Source organism: Rutilus rutilus, assembly GCF_951802725.1.
Source record: "Rutilus rutilus genome assembly, chromosome: 10".
In the NCBI taxonomy this organism is placed as follows: Eukaryota; Metazoa; Chordata; class Actinopteri; order Cypriniformes; family Leuciscidae; genus Rutilus; species Rutilus rutilus.
The window spans coordinates 38,393,084-38,415,641 of record NC_140215.1 but is presented as its reverse complement, the minus strand read 5'-3'; the positions used below and the strand labels follow the sequence as shown (position 1 = coordinate 38,415,641).

Here is a 22,558-nt window from a genome sequence, read left to right as displayed (position 1 = left end):
TATAAATGACACCCCTAATCTGCTGCAGCATCAGTTTTTAGAAATAACTGCCCCTCAGGGTACTTGTGGTGTCGGATTCTGACATTTAAATTGGCACAACACTGGCGACGCTAACAATATTTATAATTATTATTATTGTTTATTTACAGACTTGCCATGTGTATTCAGTTCTGAACACCTGGCCATTTTTGACCCACAAAAGAAGGTGTTTGGAGATGATGAAGAAGGCTATCGATGGTCTTTAGATGACGAAGAGGACAGAGAGAGCCTTTTGAACTTGAAAGATCAGTTCCAGCCCTTTCAAAATGTAGTCAGTCAAGTCAACAGTTGTTCCTGGGAGAAGGTCATCAGTGAGGAGCAATACTTCAAAGGAACGCTTTTCCGCTTCCCTCTGCGTAATGAGGCTTCTGAGATCTCCGATAACTTGTATGACTCCACAAAAGTTACACAGCTTTTTGACAGTTTCATTGCTGATGCAGACATCAGTCTTCTTTTCCTGAGAAATGTGTCATCCATTACTTTGCTGCATATTGACACCAATGGCTTCTGCAACAATAGGCTACAAGTTTCAGTGTCAAATAAATTTGACACTGACCTTTCTCATGTCAAGCAGGAATCGTTTCACAGAAACACTTGTTTCAAAACGGTATCACACAATTCCCATCAAGTGGAAGAAACAAAGTCCCAGTGGCTTGTGACACCTTGCCTTCTGAAACAAGGATATAAACCAGAGATTGACTTTCTAGCCAGTAAGCTGAGCTTCTACCCTCAAGTTGATGCAGCTTTTCAAATAGATGAAGACAGATCACTTTGCAATGGGCGACTAAGTTGCTTTCTGCCACTTCCAAATAATGACTCAAACAAAACTGGGCTTCCCATTCACATCAATGCTTGCTTTGGCCTGACAGATAATCGGAGGTTCATTAAGTGGCAAGAGGAGGATCAGAAGAATGATGAGTCTGCAAAGTGGAATGAGCTACTTATAAAAGAGATCCTTCCTCATGTATATATTAGGATGATCCTGGATGCCATTCAGTTATCCAGAAACTCGACCCTGCCTGCTGCCACTGTGTACAATCTTTGGCCTGACCTATCCAAGACTGTACATAAAGACAGATGGCATGAAGTTGCAATAGACACTCTGAAGGGTCTAATTGAATACGAGATCTTTCACCTTGCCAAAGATGAGAAAATCTGGGTGTCTCCCTCAGATGCAGTTTTTCCAGTCAACAATATATGTAGTGACACAATGTCTGCGATATCAAGATTATTGATTGCTGAAGGAGAGAATCTGCTCACAGTCCCAGAACATGTTTTGAATGATGTTCAAGAAATCTTCCCTGAAAGTGATACCTTGACATGGGTGACTCCATCTTATGTTAGAGATGTCCTTCACAGATGTGAGGAGGAAAACCTCAGTAAAGATGACAAATACTCTCTTCTCGAATTTGCTCTCAGTGATGAGAAGTACACAGAGCTACAAGGTCTTAAGCTTCTGCCTCTCAGTGATGGAACCTTTACTTCATTTAGCAATGAAGTGCAGAACACTGTTTTGATCGACAATGAGAAGTTTTCACGGTAAAGTTCTCTTTCCTACTTTAATTGTTTAGCGTGTTTATATTGTGTTTTCAAAGTATTAATGATCTATTTTTTCTTTGTTTAGAACATTGCTGCCATTTTGTAAAGAAAGATTTTTACCCAACAATCTGAGCCATGTTTGTACTATGCAGCTAAGGAAACTAGCAACAATGAGTAAGAAATCTGTTTACTGTATATGATTATGATTATGATTATGATAATATGAAATTAACATCATAAATGTTTGTGAAACTGGTCTCACTATTTTTTTCAGGCACATACAACATAATCGAATTGGATGCAAATCATGTTGTTGCACTCACCAAGAAGCACTTACCCATGGACTGGAAGGTGACCCAAGGTCATGTGACATGGAAAACAGCAGAAGATCATCATCCACCAAAGAGCTGGCTGGCTGAATTCTGGAAGTTTCTTAGCACTGAATGGAACCAGTTAAATCACTTTATTGACATGCCTTTAATACCACTGGAGCCACTGCAGAGTTCAGGCAATTCTGTACTGTTAGCAAGGTTGCAGAGTAACACAACTTTGATTTTTCAGAGTAGCACAGCGTCTAGCTTGTCAGATCATGTTCAGAAAGTGTTAGGAATGGTGGGGTGTACAGTCATAAAAAGAGATGAGTGTCTTAGACATCATGACATTGAGAGGTATGTTCTTCCTGCTTCACCAAGAAGTGTTCTACAAGTCTTTGTGAACTCACACAGAGATCAGGTCATCAAAGGCATTGCCTCTGCTTCATCACAGGAAAAAGAGGAGTTGAAAGGTTACCTCTCTTCTTTGGATTCTCTCTCAAATGCTGAAAAGAACTTGCTTTCCATGTTGCCAATCTTCAGAATGATGTCTGGGAAATATGTTGCAGTTCAGTCAAAGCAAGCAGTTGTTTCAACCACCAAACCAGCCATTCCAAATGATCTGCCAATGCCTGAGACCATTGTAAAGTGTGCAAATGAAGCTGATCGCAGACTTTTGACTCTTCTGAGTATTGAACTCTTAGATGCAGCTAAGGTGGCTATTTGTTTGGTTGACTGCATTGAGGCAGCCTCTTTCCAAAAAGGGGAGGAACAGACAGTAATGACCTGGATATTGAATAATGGTAGCCTTCTACTCACACAAAGTGAGCAGCTGCTCACGAAAACTAAAAATCTCAAATTTATTGAGACAACTAATGGAGAACACAAACAAGTCTCAGATGTTTTTGATCCAAGAAACAGGACATTTCAGGATCTTTTCGAGGCAGAATTATTTCCCCCACCTTCTTTTGCAAACACCCAGGAAATGCTTCAAAGTTTAAAAAGCCTTGGCCTAAAGACAGAGCAAAAAGAAATATCTACAGAAAATATACTCCAAGTCATAAATCATATTGAAAAGCTTTGTGTCCACTCACCAGATAAGGCATATAAAAAAGCACATACTCTTGTTCGAGTCCTGAATGAGAATGATTTCCTTTCAAAATTCACCAAGGCGCAGATAGAAGAGCTGAAGCAAAGGCAGTGGGTGCCCTGTGAAAATCCAAAGTTCTTGAATGGAAGCATTTGTAGAAATCTTAAGAGAGGTCTGTATAAGCCGACTGAAGTAACGGATTCAAAGTATTCTTCAATTGTTGGATATGTTATGCCACTTGTCTTTGTGCTAACAGGACATGTCTGCAGAAATCTTGGACTTCATGAGCCCCCTCCTGTTGAAAAAGTCTTGGAGAATCTCTCTGCGCTGAGATCAATGGTCAACCCAAATTCAGATTTTCAGTTTAAAACCGAGCTGCACAGTATTTACAAATTCATGCAAGACAACATGAGAAATTTCACAGATTTAATGGACACAAAAAGCATCCCCTGGATATGGAATAAAAGTGAGTTTGTCTGTCCAGGAGATATAGTTTTAGCCTATCCACCTGAATTGGATCTAAGCCCCTACATCAAAAAAGTGCCTGAAGAGTTTTTGCAATATGAAAACCTGCTAACAAAATTTGGGGTGAAGAAAACTCTGTCCGATGAAGAGATTGAAGACATACTCCATGACATAAAACAAAGAATTGACTGCAGGTATCCTCCTCATGGAGACTTGACAGAACTTAAAGTGTCAATTGCCATTCTTGACTGGATGCGAAAGAATGAGAAGCTTTTAAAGGACAGTACCCCTGTGCCTGTCATGGCACAAAATCAAAACTTTACTCTGCAGTCTTTGTCCAAAACAGTCTTCTGTGACATCAGTGCCGAAGGACTTGATGACCTGAAACAAGACAATGAGGAGTTCTATGTCATTCATGAAGAAGTTCTACCCATCACTGCAAAATGGTTGAAAGTCCCATTCTTAAGTACTCACATCTTAAAACCACAGCTCATACAAGCAGAGCAAGAGTCCTTTGGTATAGAACAGTGTGGGCAATTTGAACCAATTACTCAAAGAATTAAAAACATTCTGAAAGAGTATGATGAAGAAAGTGACATTTTCAAAGAACTCCTACAAAATGCTGAGGATGCTGGGGCAACCACATGTAAATTCCTCCTTGACTTCAGAAAACACAAAGAGCCCCCGGAAACACTCTTTGATCATGGAATGGCTCTCTGCAATGGACCATGCCTTTGGATCTTCAACAATGAGCTTTTTTCACCTGAAGACTGGGGAAACATTGTCAAAGTGGGATCAGCATCAAAGGAAAAAAAAGTCGAGATGATTGGAAAGTTTGGGCTTGGATTTAATACTGTTTACCATGTGAGTGATATTCCCTCGATTTTGAGTGGGAAAACCCTTCTCATTCTTGATCCAAATGTCACCCATTTGGAAAAGCACATTCTCAGCAATGGAAACCCAGGAATTAAACTTGACCCATTTCAGGAACAACTGTTCAAATGGTTTCCTGGACAGTTAAAATCTTATGAAGGAATTTTTGATTGTGATTTGTCAGTGCAAAACAGCAAGAAAGCTTACAATGGCACCTTGATTAAATTACCATTTCGCACTCAGGAGGAGGCCAACAAGTCAGAGATCAGTTCAAAGGTATATGATGAGGAGCGAATTAGGAGTTTTAAAAATCATTTGACTGACAATTCACAAACACACCTACTATTTCTGAAGAGCATTACATCTATGTCCCTTCAAATTGTCCCTGAAAACGCATCGACTCCTCCATGGAATGGTCAGATTCAGACTCCTCTCAAAGTATACAGAGAAGTCATAAATTCATTTGCTGTCTCAAATGACACACGTCTCCAAGAGATCGAGAAAACCTTCAGAAATAGTGATATCAAATGCCACAACATTATTGACGTCACCAAAGCACACATTGTTAAAATAGTTCAGGAGAACTCAGATAAATCCCTCACTCAGTACTGGCTTTTGTACTCATGTTTTGGGATGCATGATTCTTTGCAAATGTTCCAGGGAAGAACTGAACAAGAACATGTTTTTTCATTTCCAATTGGAGGTATAGCTGTACCTTTGCATAAAGAGGCAAAAACTAATTCATGGTCTCCTGATGAAAGCCTGAAGCATGAAGGCCAGGCTTTTTGCTTTCTTCCTCTCTCAATTGAGACAGGTCTTCCAGTCCATGTCAATGGAACTTTTGCAGTCACATCTAATAGGAAAAATCTATGGGAAAAAGGAGTGAAGTCTGAGTGGAACAAAGCTTTACTGAAAGATGCCATAACATCTGCTTACATCACTTCACTGCTTGAGCTGAAAACAATGGCCCAAAATGGACATATCCAGAACTATTCCTTCCATACATTCTGGCCTAACACAGAGAAAGTAAGCAAAGCGTTTTTACCCATGGTTGAGTCTTTCTACTCAGCAGTTGTGAAGAATGCCAATGGCAAATCTCTGGAGTTTTTCAGCAATGGACATAATTGGTGTTCTATGGACAATGTGAGATTTCTGAATGCAAAAATTGAGGAGAGCGGAGTAATTGGAGACATTGCCATGAAAGTGTTCTTGAGCTTGGGAGCTTCATATTCCAGTGTTGTTTCTCTCCCATCATGGGTAAGACAGAGTTTCATCGATTGTGGCTTCGAGCCAGAGATCAAACAGAGAACAATCAACTGGCCTGAGTTTTACAACATTGTTTTTGAGAACTTGAGTTCTGTGGACACACACAGCAGAAATACTCTTGTGCTAAATGCCATTGACTTGAATGATCCAGCTGTTGATGACCTACTGAAAAGTTACCCTTGTATTCCAACACAGAGTTGTAAGAAGCTTCAATTAATCAAGCGACTTGTGAATCCTTCTGGCAAAATGGCTTGTTTGTATGAACTTAAGGAAGGACACTTTCTTGAAGGGACAGAAAAGGACTTTCTCTTTCCAAAAAGGTTTCAACGACTTTCAGATCTGGGAATGCTGAGTGACCGCCTCCCTTTAGAGGACATCATAGAAAGAGCAGGGAAGATATCCAGTGTTTGGCAACAGGATAAATCTGAATATCGTAAACGTCTTCAGTGCCTTGTGGATTCAATGAAAGACTCCTCAGAAGATGTGAATTCTCCGCACTGGCACACACTGTCTCAAATACCATTCCTTCCTGCCTTAGTTCCTTTGGTTCAGAAAAACAAGAACGCCACCGTTCTTAAAAAACCCTGTGAAGTTTACAGTGACAGTTGTCTCAATTTAGTAAGCATGACAGGATTCACAGTTGATCATTCAAACCTTCAAATACACAATAATGATCCAGTTCTCCAAAAATTGAGAGTACTGACAAATCCACCAGTTGAGACGGTGCTTCAGCAGCTGTTAAAAGCCCACCAACATTGTGATACATTTGAAAAGATGTCTCTCTTCAACATTGCCCAGTCTTGCTATGATTATCTCAAAAATTACTTGTTTGAACAGAAAGATCCCAATCCCATTATTGAGCATGCAAAATCATTTCCATTCATTTTCATTGAGGATCAATTTGTATATGTGAGGTCAGTGGCCAGAAGTGAACAATTTGAGGAGAAACCATATCTCTATGTGCTTCCAGTAATCTTCTCTAAATTTGAGAGGCTCTGGGACTGCCTTGGTGTCAACAAACAATTTACAAAAGAGCAATTTGTTGCTGCACTTTATAAAATTGAGAATTTAAATAAATCTCAACCTCTTTCCACGTCAGACCTCGATAAGTGTGTCACAATACTCATAAATGGGCTATACAAATTCAAAGACGAAAAGCCTACAAACTGTCTCATGCCCGATGAGAGAGGAGTGTTGACATCTTCAAAAGAGCTGAGATTTAATGACAGCCCATGGATGCCTGTCTCAGCTGGTGTCAAGCTCACCCATGATCTGATACCTCGGCCTGTGGCCTGTCATTTTGGTGTAACAACAACAAGACACCATACTCTGAAGAATCATTTAGTCAGTGAGTTTTCCCTTCATGCCAAAGAGTTTGGACAAAGTGAGAAACTTCCTATCCGAATAAAAAATATAATTGATGCATATCCATCTAAAAAGGATATTCTGAAAGAGCTCATTCAAAATGCTGATGATGCAGAGGCAACAGAAATCCAGTTTGTGTGGGACAAAAGAAAACATAAGACAGAAAAGATATTTGGAAAGGAATGGGAACTGGTTCAAGGCCCGGCTCTTTGTGTGTACAACAACAGAACATTTTCTGATGATGATCTGCAGGGTATTCAGCAGCTGGGGGAAGGAGGAAAACATGGTACTTTAGGCAGAACTGGAAAATATGGACTTGGCTTCAATTCTGTGTATCATCTGACAGATTGTCCATCTATCCTGACCGGTGACAAATGGCTCTGCATTTCTGATCCAAATCTAAAATATGTGGAAGGCATAACAAAACAGTCCCCAGGCTGCATGTTTTCAATTGATGATGAATTAAAAAAATCTTTTAAGGATGTTTATCATACCTTTCTTCCAGAAATGTTTGCACTCAGTTCTGGAACCATGTTCAGGCTCCCTCTCAGGACAGAGGAAATGGCAGAACAATCTGAAATATCTAAACATACCGTCACAGACCATGACATGAAGGAACTTTACTCTGCCTTGACTGAAGATCCTGAAGGACTGATTCTCTTCTTGAAACACATCACAAAAATACAGTTCTTGGAGATTAGTGAAGATGGAAAACGGAAAAAAGTTCCTTTCCTTATTGAAAAGAAACACACAGAAAAGAGCATGGTAAGCATGGAAAGCTTCCACAGACATATTCGAGAAACCCAGATGTCAGGAACAGCTGAACCCTGCAAAACCATCTATGACATGCAAATCTCATCTGGAAATAAACAAAGTCATTGGATGATTGCAGAGTGCTTTGGCTTTTCAAAACAAAACTATGAGCAAAAAAAAAAGCATTTTAAAGTTCCTCAAGCTGCTCTGGCTGCATGTTTGAAAAGCTCATTTGACCACACATTTACTGGCAAGGCATTTTGCTCTTTGCCTTTACCTGGAGAAACTGGTTTACCAGTCCATGTGAATGCACATTTTGAAGTAGATTCTTCTAGAAGGGATTTGTATAAAGAAGATGGCGATAGTCTGAAGACAGAGTGGAACCAGTCACTGAAAGTAAACATAATTTCACCACTCTATGCTGACCTCCTGTTACATCTGTGTTCAGTCATGAAGGAGGATACGCCTAAAGTTCTTGTATCCCTAAAGTCACAGCTAGAGACTTCTTGCCTTAATTACTTTCCCAGCACCATACATTATTTTCCATGCATTTCTCCGGGCGTAGACAAAGTCTGGCATGAGATGATCCATGAGGTCTATAGATCAATCAGCCAACGTGAACTTCCTGTCATACCTACTGTACATGCTGTGTCTGTTGAGTCATCACACCTTTCACAACAAAAATACACAGTTACCTGGTGCAGTCCATCTAAACAACATTCAGCAGATTGTCCATATTTTTCAAATGTCAATGATGACATTTTTGAAATTTTAGATGACACCGGGATGAAATTAGTGCCAGACACTTTTAAAATGCATGAAATAAAAGCAAACTTCAAATCAGCTGGTGTGAATGTGACAGAAATCAGCGCTTCAACATTGATGAATTTCTTGAAGCAAAGATCGTTGAATGATCCTTCCCAGACAACTGGTGGTTTGCCTTTGCCCATCAACCAGACATGGATCAAAGACAAAACAAGATGTTCAAAACTTCTGAGCTTCTGCTTGGCAAATGCTGATGAGAAAAATGTCCATGACCTCAATGGGCTGCCTCTTCTCCTCACAGAAGATCAGATGTTAAGAGTCTTTGACTCTAAATCCACAAAGCTGATATCAAGATTTAGCTGTCTTTTCCAAAGACATCTGGAAATGTTTGCAGACAGTGAAATCAATACACCTCATCTCCAAATTCTGCATAAAGGAAAGTTTATTAAGGACTTAACAATTGACATAGCAGCAAAGTATTTGAAACCAGAACTTGATCAACTGCTCAGTCAGTCATTACCTGATCAATGGTGCCAGCTGTACAAAGCGGAGGCAGAGACGATCAATTTGCTGAAAACGTTATGGAGCTTCTTTGATGATCAAGGTAAACGCCACCAATATGAACAACTAAATGTCTTCAGTGACATAAAGAAGGACTTTGAAAACAGCCCTATCTTACCAGTAATCTGCACTAGTCAAAATAACGCACATTTCTTACAAACAATGGGGAATATATCAAAAGTTATTCAGTATCCAAATGAAAAAATAGCGTCCATTCTCATAAAACTGGGGTTCATGAAATTAGACTCCAGCTTTTTCAGTGATCTCAGACAGTTTTGTCACATGTATATGAATTCAGAACTCCTGCAAACAGGAGACAGCAGTGCTGTTTTGGGGCAGGTTAATGATGTACCTCATTCACAGTTTGAGTCGCTGTCTAAAGAGGAATGTGTAGATCTTCAATGCTTCTTACAACATGGGATCAAAGATTCCAATAACAAGAGTCAACATGTGAAAGTGCTCAAGTCCTTGCCCCTGTTTGAGTCAATAACTGGAAAACGAGAAAGGATTGATTTACACAGAATGACATTTATCCTGAATTCTGTGCATTACAATGATTTTCAGAGCTTGTATCAGGTTGAAGGATGTGACAGTATTTTCCTCAAGTACACCTGGGTGAACCAAGAATTAGCAGAACATCTAAACATTAAGATTCTAGATGACTTGGAGTTCTGTGTACAGTTTATTCTTCCTTCTGTGCACATGATGACAGAGGCCACGCTTCTTGATTTAATGCGGTTTTTAATGAAATTTAGACCAGTGGACCCAAAGATTGTCTCTGCATTAGAAGACGTCAGATTTATTCGAGACATCCATGGCTCTCTTCAGGTGGCTTCATACTTCTATGATGACAGTGTATCCCTTTACAGAGTAATGCTTCCAAAAGAGAGATTTGTGCCAGAAAAGTTTTGGGACAATTTCCAAGGTAAACAAACTAAAGCACATCGTCTCTTAAAGGACCTTGGATTGAAACATGAAGTGTCTGATGAGGAAATCATTCAGTTTGCAAAACAAATTGAATCTGAAACTAGAGGCAACAGTCCACTATATGTTCTTAAGAAAAGATCAAATCTCCTGTTTAGGACTGTTTTGTCAAAGAGTAATGACAAAAAATCAAAATTACTGAACAGAGTTGCTAACATTAAATTCATATTTCCAGTGAAAATTCAGCAAAAACTTTGTGATTATCACAAGGCCTTTGCTCAAGAGAGGGAAGTTGTTGCAATCAGTGGATCACTTATTGACAAAGACAGTGATCACCATTATCTGATATGGACATCTATGCCAATCCTACCTTCAGAACTCTGCTCTTCACATCACATAAAGAAAATGAAGGATGTCGGAGCCTTGGAGACTCCACCCCTTGGACAAATAGCTGCTAATCTGAAAAACATCTGTACGTCTCAGTGCCACAGTGACAGATTTCTGGAAACAAGAGAAACAGTATTTAACAAATTGTACGCATACCTGCAGTCAATAAATTTTGATGCCTCTCTGTTCTCAGACTTCCCCATTATCTTGGTGGAAAACGGGAGAAAACTTGTAAAGGCCAAACAGACAGCACTTGTGCTACATGATGATCTTGAGTTTAGGCCTTATTTGTACTGCATTCCCTCAAAGTATGTAAAATGTGAAGACTTCTTCAGGAAGATTGGTGTAAGTGAGAGGCCCACCATCAATCAACATATCAATGTTCTTCAAGAAATCTATTTTGATAGTTCTGACAAAGAAAGCCTTCAGGCAAACCAGCAGATAACTGTGAAGCGTGCTGTACAACAGATGTTTTGCCTGCTGAAAGAGGAACAGAACAAAACCTCTTTCCAAAATGACCTATTTTATCTTCCATCAACAGATGGAAGACTCTATGAATCCATCACTTTGTTTTTCAACGACACAGTCTTCCAGCCTGCAAGACTTGAGGGTCCTTTGGAAACCAAGCTGAAATTGCTGGAAAAACTAAACTACTGTCATCTTGGAAATGATCACTATGAACATCAAACATTGTTGCAGTTCCTTCCACAGCAAGTTCGCCCCACATTTCTCTCGGATGTACTTTCTGAAAATCTAAAGGGAGAAAGTGTCCAATATTGTGATGAAGGGGAATGTGAATTTAGTGGCTGGTTTGAAAAACACTTGTCTTCTGCTGCATTTCTTCATGGTCTAGTCTGCCTCATCAGAGAAGACAGCAAAGGTGGGGTTTCACAGTCTGAAGCTGCAGGAAAGTGTGAAGAAATCTTTTCTAAGATTCAGATTATCTGTTGCAAAACTCTTCAAACTGAACTTCTGTTAAATCATGAGCCACTTGAAGGTAGTAAGGTTGAAACAGATGTTTATGTAAAAAGAAAGAAAGAAGGATGCAGTTTCTACTTGAAACACAATGATGACATGGCCCACAAAGTAGTAAATGAAGTTAATATGTGTCTTACTAAAGAAATCAATGCTCTTCTTAAGAACTGTCTGACCGCCTCAAGCCTTCTAGTCCTTGGGCAGCTTCTGTTGTGTGATAACATGGAGGATGTTGAGAAAACCTTGGCAAAGCATGACATCCATAACAGTGGCCACGAGGAAGGACACAATGCCTTACCGAAACCTGGATGTCTCATACCTGAAGAATGGCATGACTGCCTTGATATGAACTTCCTCAACAACTTTGAAAGTGGAGAGTATGTTGGCTTCAGCAAGGACGAATCCGGTGAATATTTCTATGCCATTGTTATCAACCGACTAGATAATTCAATGGGACAAATGAGACAATTTCCTGCCAGATATAAACTACAAGTTGGCAGTGCTGACATTATTGAAGTAAGCACTCTTGACCTTTACCAATTTAAACGAGAAAAGAAGCCAACTGTGTCAACAGGGTCCACTTGTACAGATATAGAACTTCTTTTGGCATCCAGGCCTCCACCCAACATAGACTTTCCAGGGACATTTGAAGAGATCAAAATAATAATTTACCAAAGCTTAAATGAAATCTGGAATATGTCAAGTGAGGACAGACAAAAAGCCCTCAAACGTCTCTACCTCCGTTGGCATCCAGACAAAAATCCAGGCAATGAAGAACTTGCCAGTGAGGCTTTTAAATACCTGCAAAACAGAATTGAGGAACTACAACAAGGGAACACTGTACTTAGCACATCCTCAACCTGGAGAGACTTTCGGGATTTCTATGACACGTGGAACACAGAGGCACGAAGACACAGGAGGGGACGCGAGAGGTTCTATCAGAACTACTCTAGAAGCCACTATAACTTTTGGTCATACCACAGAGAAACACCAAGGCCAAACAGAGGAGAGGCAAAACGCTGGTATGAACAGGCTCAATGTGACATCAGCGCAGCTCACAATGACACTGGAGGAGATTGCTCAGAGTGGTGTCTGTTTAAGGTGCATCAGGCTGTGGAAAAAGCCCTGATAGCAGCAATGTACAGGAGAAGTGGAGAGCATCCAAACAACTGCTCAATAACTAGCCTTGCTCAGCAGGTGTCCAATTACAGCCCACAGTTGACTTCTTTACCAAACACTGTGAGGCAACTGACTGAACTTGGTGTTGATGGCAAAAAAACTCAGTATCCGAACTATCACCCATTTCCTCACATTCCAAACAAGCAGTTCAGCTTCGATAATGCTAGAAGTGCACTGGATATTGCAACAAAGCTTTTGGAAAAAATAGGGGAATACATTTCTTGAAGTAGCTTGTGAAATTAAGTGAAATTACTGAACTTAAATATACACTCATGGCACTCTTCAATAAAAAAAAATATATATATATATATATATATATATATATATATATATATATATATATATATATATATATATATATATATATATATATATATATATATATATATATATAGTACCAGTCAAAAGTTTGGAAACATTACTATTTTTAATGTTTTTGAAAGAAGTCTCTTATGCTCATCAAGCCTGCAGTTAAAAAAAAAAAAAGTAATATTATGAAATATTATTACAATTTAAAATAATGGTTCTCTTTTTTAATATATTTTAAAATGTAATTTATTTTTGTGATGCAAAGCTGAATTTTCATCAGCAAGTACTCCACTCTTTGGTGTCTTATGATCCTTCAGAAATCATTGTAATATGCTGATTTATGATCAATGTTGGAAACAGTTGTGCTGCTTAATAATTTTTTTATAACCCGAGATACTTTTTTCAGGATTATTTGATGAATAAAAAGTTAAAAAGAAGTGTATTTATTTAGAATAGAAATATTTTGTGACAGTATACACTACCGTTCAAAATTTTGGGAACAATAACTATTTTTTTTTAAAGAAATTAGTACTTTAATTCAACAAGGATGCGTTAAATTGATAAAAGGTGATGGTAACGATTTATATTGTTAGAAATGTTTTTATTTTGAATAAATGCTGTTTTTATGAATAAATGCTGTTAACGTTTTACTCATCAATGAATCCTGAAAAAAGTATTCCAAAAAAATATATTAAACAGCACAACTGTTTCCATCATTGATAATAACTGAGTATCAAATCAGCATATTAGAATGATTTCTGAAGGATCATAAGACACCAAAGACTGGAGTACTCGCTGATGAAAATTCAGCTTTGCATCACAAAAATAAATTACATTTTAAAATATATTTAAAAAGAGAACCATTATTTTAAATTGTAACAATATTTCATAATATTTCCTTTTTTTTTTTTTACTGCAGGCTTGATGAGCATAAGAGACTTCTTTCAAAAACATTAAAAATAGTAATGTTTCCAAACTTTTGACTGGTACTGTATATATATATATGAAGAGTGCCATGAGTGTATATTTAAGTTCAGTAATTTCACTTAAATGGCAATGAAAATTACCTACTAATTGTCATTTAAGTGAAATTACTTAACTTAAATATACAAACTTGATAAAAATGAGCATTCTAGAAGAAAATTTCATATGGCACTTAGAGGCTTTTGCATCTGGACTCTTCATATATATATATATATATATATATATATATATATATATATATTTTTTTTTTTTTGTTTTTTTTTATTATTATTATTATTATTATTATTTTATTTTTATTATCATTATTATTTATGTATTTATTTATTTTATTATTATTTTATTTTGATCTGTTTAGTACTGCTACCATGCATACTCAAAGTTCTTAACTCAATGTAGTCATGTTTTGATAATTCTAAGTCTGCTTCTCTTCTTGCTTATTGTTATAGCCTATTTAGCATTTATATTATTATATACTGGACATTCTTGTAACAAACAGTAGAGCAATGCCGAGGTAATGGGTTTGATTCCCAGGGAAAGCATGAAATAAATGTAAATCTTAAATTCAATGTACGTTACTTTAGATAAACATGTCTGCAAAATGTGCAATAAAAATGACATTAGAATTACAATGTCAATCATTTAAAAGCATGGTTTTTATTAAGAAATATTATATTATTGTACACTGGTCATTCTTGTAGCAAACATATATCTTGAATGCAATGTAAGTTACTTTAGATAAACATGTCTGCAAAATGTGCAATAAAAATGACATTAGAATTACAATTACAATTTCAATGTCAATCATTTAAAAGCATGGTTTTTATTAAGAAATATTAACAGAAGTCAAAAGCTGTGTCAACCAAAAATTAATTAAATGACAGAACTGCAAATAAAATGAACATTACCAGTCACACAATCCTCCTGCGATACAGATGCTGTATGTGCTTTACAATCTTTGCAGCAAAACCATTTCTTGAGTCTATTGCAATATAAAATATTACATGAATAGTGACTCATGTTGTTCTCCTTACTGTTTGATCAAGAAATTAAACTTTGATTTGAGCAGCATCTGGTTTCCTCCATGCCACTGCAAAAACCATGCCAAAAGTATTCATAATGTATGTGTAATGATTCACTAGACTCAGCAGAATCCATTTGCAGCTTTTAATAAGGAAGGTTGTACAGGCGGGGTCAAACAGGGCAGACAGAGCAATGTAGATCAAACAGCAGGGGTAATCCAGATAACAGGCAGAATTCGGGGCAGGCAGCAATAATCAAAAGTCCAAGAACAATCCAAGTCAGGCCAGGCAGATAACAATCATACAAATGAGGAAACAGTCCAAGATCAAAAACCAGATAAACAAAACACGGGAAAAACGCTCAGAAAAGATCACCAAGGCAAATCAAGACTTCGCAGAGAAGTGGTGAGTGGAAGTGGCTTTTATGTGTGTGTGTAAATGCAGTGCAGGTGTGATGCGCAATCAGTCCCAGGTAAGAGGTATTATGGGAATTTGAGTTCAAAGCCAATAGTTAGTATTCCGGAGAAGGCTCCCTCTGGTGGCGGAGAGGAGGTGGTACGGGCGCCTCCTCTGTGACAGTATGTTTCTGGTGTCCCAGTCAGTGTTGGGAGTAACGCATTACAAAAGTAATGCATTATAGTAACACATTACTTTTTGCTGTAACGCAGTAGTGTAAGGCATTACTAATCAATTTTCAGTAATATTTTACTCGGTACATGTTCAGTAACGCTTGCGTTACAACACACTTTTAGCCAAAAATTTAATTGTAAAAAAAAAAAAAAAAAAAAAACACGGGGGGAAAAAACAGCAAGAACGCGAGTCATCTTCATTTATATAGCGCTTTTAAAGGCATACTCCACTTTTTTCGGAAATATGCTCATTTTACAACTCCCCCAGAGTTAAACAGTTGAGTTTTACCGTTTTAGAATCCATTCAGCCGAACTCCGGGTCTGACGGTACCACTTTTAGCATAGCTTAGCATAGATCATTGATTCTGATGAGTCCAGTAGCATTTCTTTCAAAATGACCAAAGAGTTTCAATATTTTTCCTATTTAAAACTTGACTCTTCTGTAGTTAAACCGTGTACTTAGATCGACGGAAAATGAAAAGTTGCGATATTCTAAGCCTATATGGCTAGGAACTACTCTCATTCCGGCGTAATAATCAAGGAACTGTGCGGCTGTACCATGAGTGCAGCAGGCGTAGTGATATGACGCAGTGCCTGAAAATAGGTCTAATAGGTTAGACAAACTTAGTCCCGGTCACGTTGGAAGAAGTTACCGAGCTGCGGACTATTTTTAGGCGCTGCGTCATATCACTACACCTGCTGCACCCATGGTACGGCCGCACAGTTCCTTGATTATTACGCCGGAATGAGAGTAGTTCCTAGCCATATAGGCTTAGAAAATCGCAACTTTTCATTTTCCGTCGATCTTAGTACACGGTTTAACTACAGAAGAGTCAAGTTTTAAATAGGAAAAATATTGAAACTCTTTGGTCATTTTGAAAGAAATGCTACTGGACTCATCAGAATCAATGATCTATGCTAAGCTATGCTAAAAGTGGTACCGTCAGACCCGGAGTTCGGCTGAATGGATTCTAAAACGGTAAAACTCGTCTGTTTAACTCTGGGGGAGTTGTAAAATGAGCATATTTCCGAAAAAAGTGGAGTATCCCTTTAACAATGTAGATTGTTTCAAAGCAGCTTTACAGAGATAAACGTATAATTTAAGGTAATATTGTTTTGGCTTTATAGCGGTTCTTTAATAGTTATTTTCCAGCTAAAGTTAGTTTTGATTGATTCGCTTCCGTCGCAACGATCATTTGTTATTAAATTAGGGGACGCCAAGACGACACCATTCTCTCTACACAAACTTTAAACGCGATCCTGTGAGAAACGCTGATGGCTTTCATATGCGCATTAAGAATTGGTTCTATGTGCGTTTGAATATATGTGTGCAGGTTTGTAATTCCCCACAAACCAAGCCTAAACAAATTACTGGTGTTTCCTACGGAGCCCCCCTAGTCCCACTTTGTCAAAAAAATTTATTATAACTATCTTGTGGCCTCAAGATACTAACTCGTGCCCTCAAGATAGTAACTCGTGGCCTCAAGATAGTAACTCGTGGCCTCAAGATACTATCTCGTGGCCTCAAGATAGTAACTCATGGCCTCAAGATAGTATCTCGTGGCCTCAAGATAGTATCTCGTGGCCTCAAGATAGTAACTCGTGGCCTCAAGATAGTAACTCGTGGCCTCAAGATACTATCTCGTGGCCTCAAGATAGTAACTCGTGGCCTCAAGATAGTATCTCGTGGCCTCAAGATAGTAACTCGTGGCCTCAAGATAGTATCTTGTGGCCTCAAGATAGTATCTCGTGGCCTCAAGATAGTATCTCGTGGCCTCAAGATAGTAACTCGTGGCCTCAAGATAGTATCTCGTGGCCTCAAGATAGTAACTCGTGGCCTCAAGATAGTAACTCGTGGCCTCAAGATAGTAACTCGTGGCCTCAAGATACTATCTCGTGGCCTCAAGATAGTAAAGTGTCTGACACATGGACCCTTTGTTATTAAACTGGACCCTGTAGTGCAATACTTCACATTCTGTGCAATATTCTATGTTTTAATATTCAGTGTGCAATATAGTTTGCTGCAGTTCTGCTTCTATTTATTTACTAGTACTGTAAATCTTGTAGGCTGCATATCCATAGTCTTTTATAATTCTTCTTCATATTTTATAGTCTATATTTATACTTTTTACATATGTATATACTTGTTTATTTACCAACTTCTATTATTATTTATATTCCTTTTAGAAATGCACCGATTGTTTGGCTGGTGATCGGAATTGGCCGATTTTCACGTGATCGGCCATGACGGCGACTGGCCGGTCAGTCTGACATATGCCGATTTTATGCCGGTCAAATGCACTTGGGCGCCGCATGATTAACCTTTTGAGCTGTACGGTCTCATATATGGGATTTTTATTTCTGTGCCCCTGAGAGTACGGCGCCACATTTAGAATGTTCAGTGACGTCGCATCACTGCCAGATCCAAACTGTGCTTTCGCGCATTGGCTGGCGCTGAGCCAGACGCGTTCAGCGCTGTCATATATTACTAACTAAGCAGTGTTTTCAACCTCATAATGTTTATTTTAGGTTTCAGATATTTAAATACACATAAGCACGAGTAAAACAATACATTTGGAGTTTGTAAAATACACACTGATGTCTGTGGAAGCAGCAATAACAATCTATTCAAATATAATTTGCCGACATGTGTTATTCATATCAGACAAACATAGTGCAAGACAAGGAACTATAAAGTTTACTCTATTCTTCTCAGTTCACCGGCCACTTTCTTGCATTTATTTCGGGAGAAACTGATGAATTCACGTGCTGTAAATCCGACTGACAGGACAACATTGCAGCGCCCATCTCATGTTATAGATCAAGATTATTTATAAAGGTTTTTAAACGACCAAACACACTCACTTACACGTATTTGAGAATCGGAATATCAGATAGGCTAGTTAGTTGATGACATGGTAAGCAAGTTTGTGAATATTTTGAATAAAAAAGGAAAAGCGACACATCTGTCATACAGTATTATTGTGGCTGCGGTGTATCGCGTGACGCGTCGCCATGGAAACATTAAAGGGAACGGTCGCCTTGAAAAAACTCACTTTCTCGTGGCCACGAGTTACTATCTTGAGGCCAAGAGATACTATCTTGAGGCCACGGGTTACTATCTTGAGGCCACGAGATACTATCTTGAGGCCAAGAGATACTATCTTGAGGCCACGAGTTACTATCTTGAGGCCACGGGTTACTATCTTGAGGCCACGAGATAGTATCTTGAGGCCACAAGATAGTTATAATAATTTTTTTTGACAAAGTGGGACTAGGGGGGCTCCATAGTTTCCTTATAGTTTTGATTAAGAATTTTATTTTATTTGATCAATTCGGGGTAGATACGCAAATTGAGTTTTCCCGACGACGCTTTATCTGTAGAGTGGTAAAGGGATCCTCCATAGGGAGAGACTAGTTGGCACTTCAGCACTGCGTTGTTATCGGGTCCAGGCGAAGGTCCTTCGTCAGATCTGGATACGGCCTGGATCCGGCAGGCTGCGGGAAGACCTCGGGATAAACAAAGACACTAAAATTAGCGTAGATGCCATTCTTCTCATGATGTAACAAGTACATCAGGATTTATGGGAAGTGTTCCCGGTTCCAGCTGACCTAATCTATGCAGCCTAACATTGAATTATAGAAGTCTATAATGTATTATGTGAATGCTATGTCAAAGAGATGTGTCTTTAATCTAGCTTTGAACTGACAGAGTGTGTCTGCTTCCCGGACAATGTTAGGAAGATTGTTCCAAAGTTTTGGTGCTAAATAGGAAAAGGATCTACCGCCAGCAGTCGATTTTGATATTCTAGGTATTATCAACTGGCCGGAATTTTGAGATCGCAATAGACGTGAAGGACTATAATGCGTTAAGAGCTCGCTCAAGTACTGCGGAGCTAAACCATTTAGTGCTTTGTAAGTAATCAGCAATATTTTAAAATTGATGCGATGTTTAATAGGGAGCCAGTGCAGTTTTGACAGAACCGGGCTAATAAGGTCATACTTCCTGGTTCTGGTAAGAACTCGAGCTGCTGCGTTTTGAACTAGCTGTAGTTTGTTTATTAAGCGTGCAGGGCAACCACCCAGTAGAGCATTACAATAATCTAGCCTTGATGTCATGAAAGCATGAACTAATTGTTCCGCATTTGTCAATGAGAGCATATGATGTAATTTAGATATATTTTTAAGATGGAAAAATGCGGTTTTACAGATACTAGACACGTGACTTTCAAATGAAAGATTGGTATCAAAGAGCACACCCAGGTTCCTAACCGACGACGAAGACTTAACAGAGCAGACTTAACAGAGCAGTGTTAGACTGTATTCTAGGTTATTTCGTGAGGAAGTTTTTTGTCCAATAATTAGAATCTCTGTTTTTTCAGAATTTAGAAGTTGGAAATTACGAGTCATCCAATTTTTTATATCAGCTATGCATTCTGTTAATTTAGTGAATTGGTAAGTTTCGTTAGGTTTTGAAGAAATATAGAGCTGAGTATCGTCGGCATAACAGTGGAAGCTAATTCCATGTTTCCTAATGATATCTCCTAATGGTAGCATGTACAGAGTGAACAGCAGCGGTCCTGCGGTACTGAGCCTTGTGGTACACCATACTGAACTTTTGATCGATGAGACATCTCATCATTTACTGCTACAAACTGATAACGGTCAGATAAGTATGATTTAAACCATGCTAGTGCAATTCCACTAATGCCAACATAATGTTGTGGTCAATGGTGTCAAATGCAGCACTAAGATCGAGTAACACTAATAGAGAGATACAACCACGATCGGATGATAAGAGCAAATCATTTGTGACTCTAACGAGAGCGGTCTCAGTACTATGGTACGGTCTAAATCCTGACTGAAAATCCTCGCAGATATCATTTCTTTCTAAAAAGGAACATAGTTGTAGCCTGACTTCGTCATACTCATATTCTAGTCAGAATGTGAGTCTGATACCGCTCCATAGAGATTTGATTATGGGGCGTGTCTCAACCGAACTAGGAAAAAAAAAAACTCTGCACTCAATTGGATAGACCTACAACCAATCAGAGCAACGGAGTAAATGACGCATGTCCTTCATTCATATTTTCAACCAACAAAATGTCGCGGGCGCGGCTCTCTGTTCCTCTTTTAAAATGAATGCGCTGTCGATATCTTCTATAACAGACGCGATGGCGGAATCTACACATGATGTTTCATAAACAAAGTTCGGGAGGAGCACGTACTCAATCCAATATCAACTTGTCATCAAACAATACCATGTCTAACGTTACCGCGGAAGCATATTCACTCTGTCAACTTACCTAACACTCCTTGACAGTTTTTCAGCATCCCTCGTTCCCTCCACCACCCCGAATCCTCACTCTTGTCTTGTTCTCTCACAACCAGGAACACGGAGGGAGTATGGCTACCGAGCCCACAGCCCTCTCCTCGGACAGCACGTCATATACGCATTTATTCTATCTTACTTATTTGTGTGAACTCATGACATCTCATATAGCCTACGCATTTATTCTATCTGACTTATTTGTAAATGTGAACTCGTGAAATCTCAATTCTCCAGCTGCAGTCGTCTTTGTTGTAAACTAATTCAAATCAAGCGCTCTTTGGTGACGTAACCGCAGACCATCTGTCCATCATCGATTAAAGCCCGCCCTGGCAATTTGATTGGCTCGGCCTTCTAGGAGCCGAGCATAATTACTCCTCAATGGATCGAGTCCAGACCGAACTTCCCGACCAAAAAATGTTGTGGGCGGGGTTCGGGCTGGCACCCAGGCTAACATAGTTGTGAAGATACTGCCTTTTCTAATATCTTTGACAGAAAAGGTAGATTCGAGATCGGCCTGTAATTGACTAATTCTGTAGGATCAAGTTGCGTTTTTTTAACAAGCGGTTTAATCATAGCCAGCTTAAAGTTTTTTGGTACGTATCCTAGAGACAAAGACGAATTAATGATATTAAGAAGAGGATCTATGACCTCTGGCAGCATCTCTTTCAGTAGCTTAGTCGGTATAGGGTCTAACATACATGCTGTCGATTTAGATGATTTAACGAGTTTAGTAAATTCTTCCTCTCCTACAGCAACGAATGAATCAAATTTTTCCTCAGGGAGACTACAATGCACTGCCTGATGCGATACTGTAGTAGACGGTTGCATAGTTATAATTTTGTCCCTGATATTATCAATCTTATAAGTGAAGAAGTTCATAAAGTCATTACTGCTGTGCTGCTTGGAAACTTCTGTGTTTGAAGCTTTCTTTTTCGTTAGTTTAGCCACTGTTTCAAATAAATACCTAGGATTATGTTTATTTTCTTCTAATAGGGTTGAAAAATAAGCAGATCTAGCAGCTTTTAAAGCCTCTCTGTATGCAATCGAGCTCTCTTTCCATGAAATGCGAAATACCTCTAGTTTTGTTTTCTTCCAGTTGCGCTCCATTTTTCTGGCTGCTCTCTTAAGGGCCTGAGTGTGCTCGTAGTACCACGGCATTGGATTATTTTCTTTAATGTTCTTTAAGCGCAAAGGAGCAACTGTCTAAAGTGCTGGAAAAGAGAGAGTTAAAAGTTTCTGTTGCAATATCTAGTTCTTCTAAGCTATCTGGGATGCTGAGATGATGAAACTGATCAGGAAGATTATTAATAAAGCAATCTTTAGTGGCAGAAGTGATAGGTCTAACATATTTGAAACACGGAGTCGGCTCTGCAGCCTTGGCTAAATGTAATTTACACGAGACTAGATAATGATCTGAGATGTCATCGCTCTGCTGCAGAATTTCAACGGCATCAACATCTATTCCATGTGATAATATTAGATCTAGAGTATGATTACGATGATGAGTAGGTCCTGACACGTGTTGTCTAACTCCAATTGAGTTTACAATGTCTTTAAATGCCAAACCCAATGCATCTTTTTCATTATCGATGTGTATATTAATATTACCAACAATTAGTACTTTATCTGCAGCCAATACTAACTCTGATAGAAAGTCCGCAAATTCTTTGATAAAGTCTGTATGGTGCCCTGGTGGCCTGTATACAGTAGCCAGCACAAATCTCAAACGTGATTTATCATTTATACTATATATTCTTCTTTCTGTCTCTTGTTTTTTCTGTCCCCTGGTCTTG

General features: G+C 38.7%; 1 protein-coding gene across 1 annotated transcript in view; it reads left to right on the top strand.

Moving 5' to 3' along the window:
* LOC311298602 (sacsin-like) overlaps window positions 1-12,717 on the top strand; it is a gene marked incomplete at its 3' end in the record, with an annotated part of 38,184 nt that extends 25,467 nt beyond the window's left edge. The window contains exons 6-8 of the mRNA XM_084421678.1: window positions 150-1,578; window positions 1,664-1,752; window positions 1,853-12,717. Coding sequence (XP_084277804.1) covers window positions 150-1,578; window positions 1,664-1,752; window positions 1,853-12,717 — 12,383 coding nt within the window. The remainder of the gene's footprint in view (window positions 1-149; window positions 1,579-1,663; window positions 1,753-1,852) is intronic.
* Window positions 12,718-22,558: the final 9,841 nt, after the last annotated feature.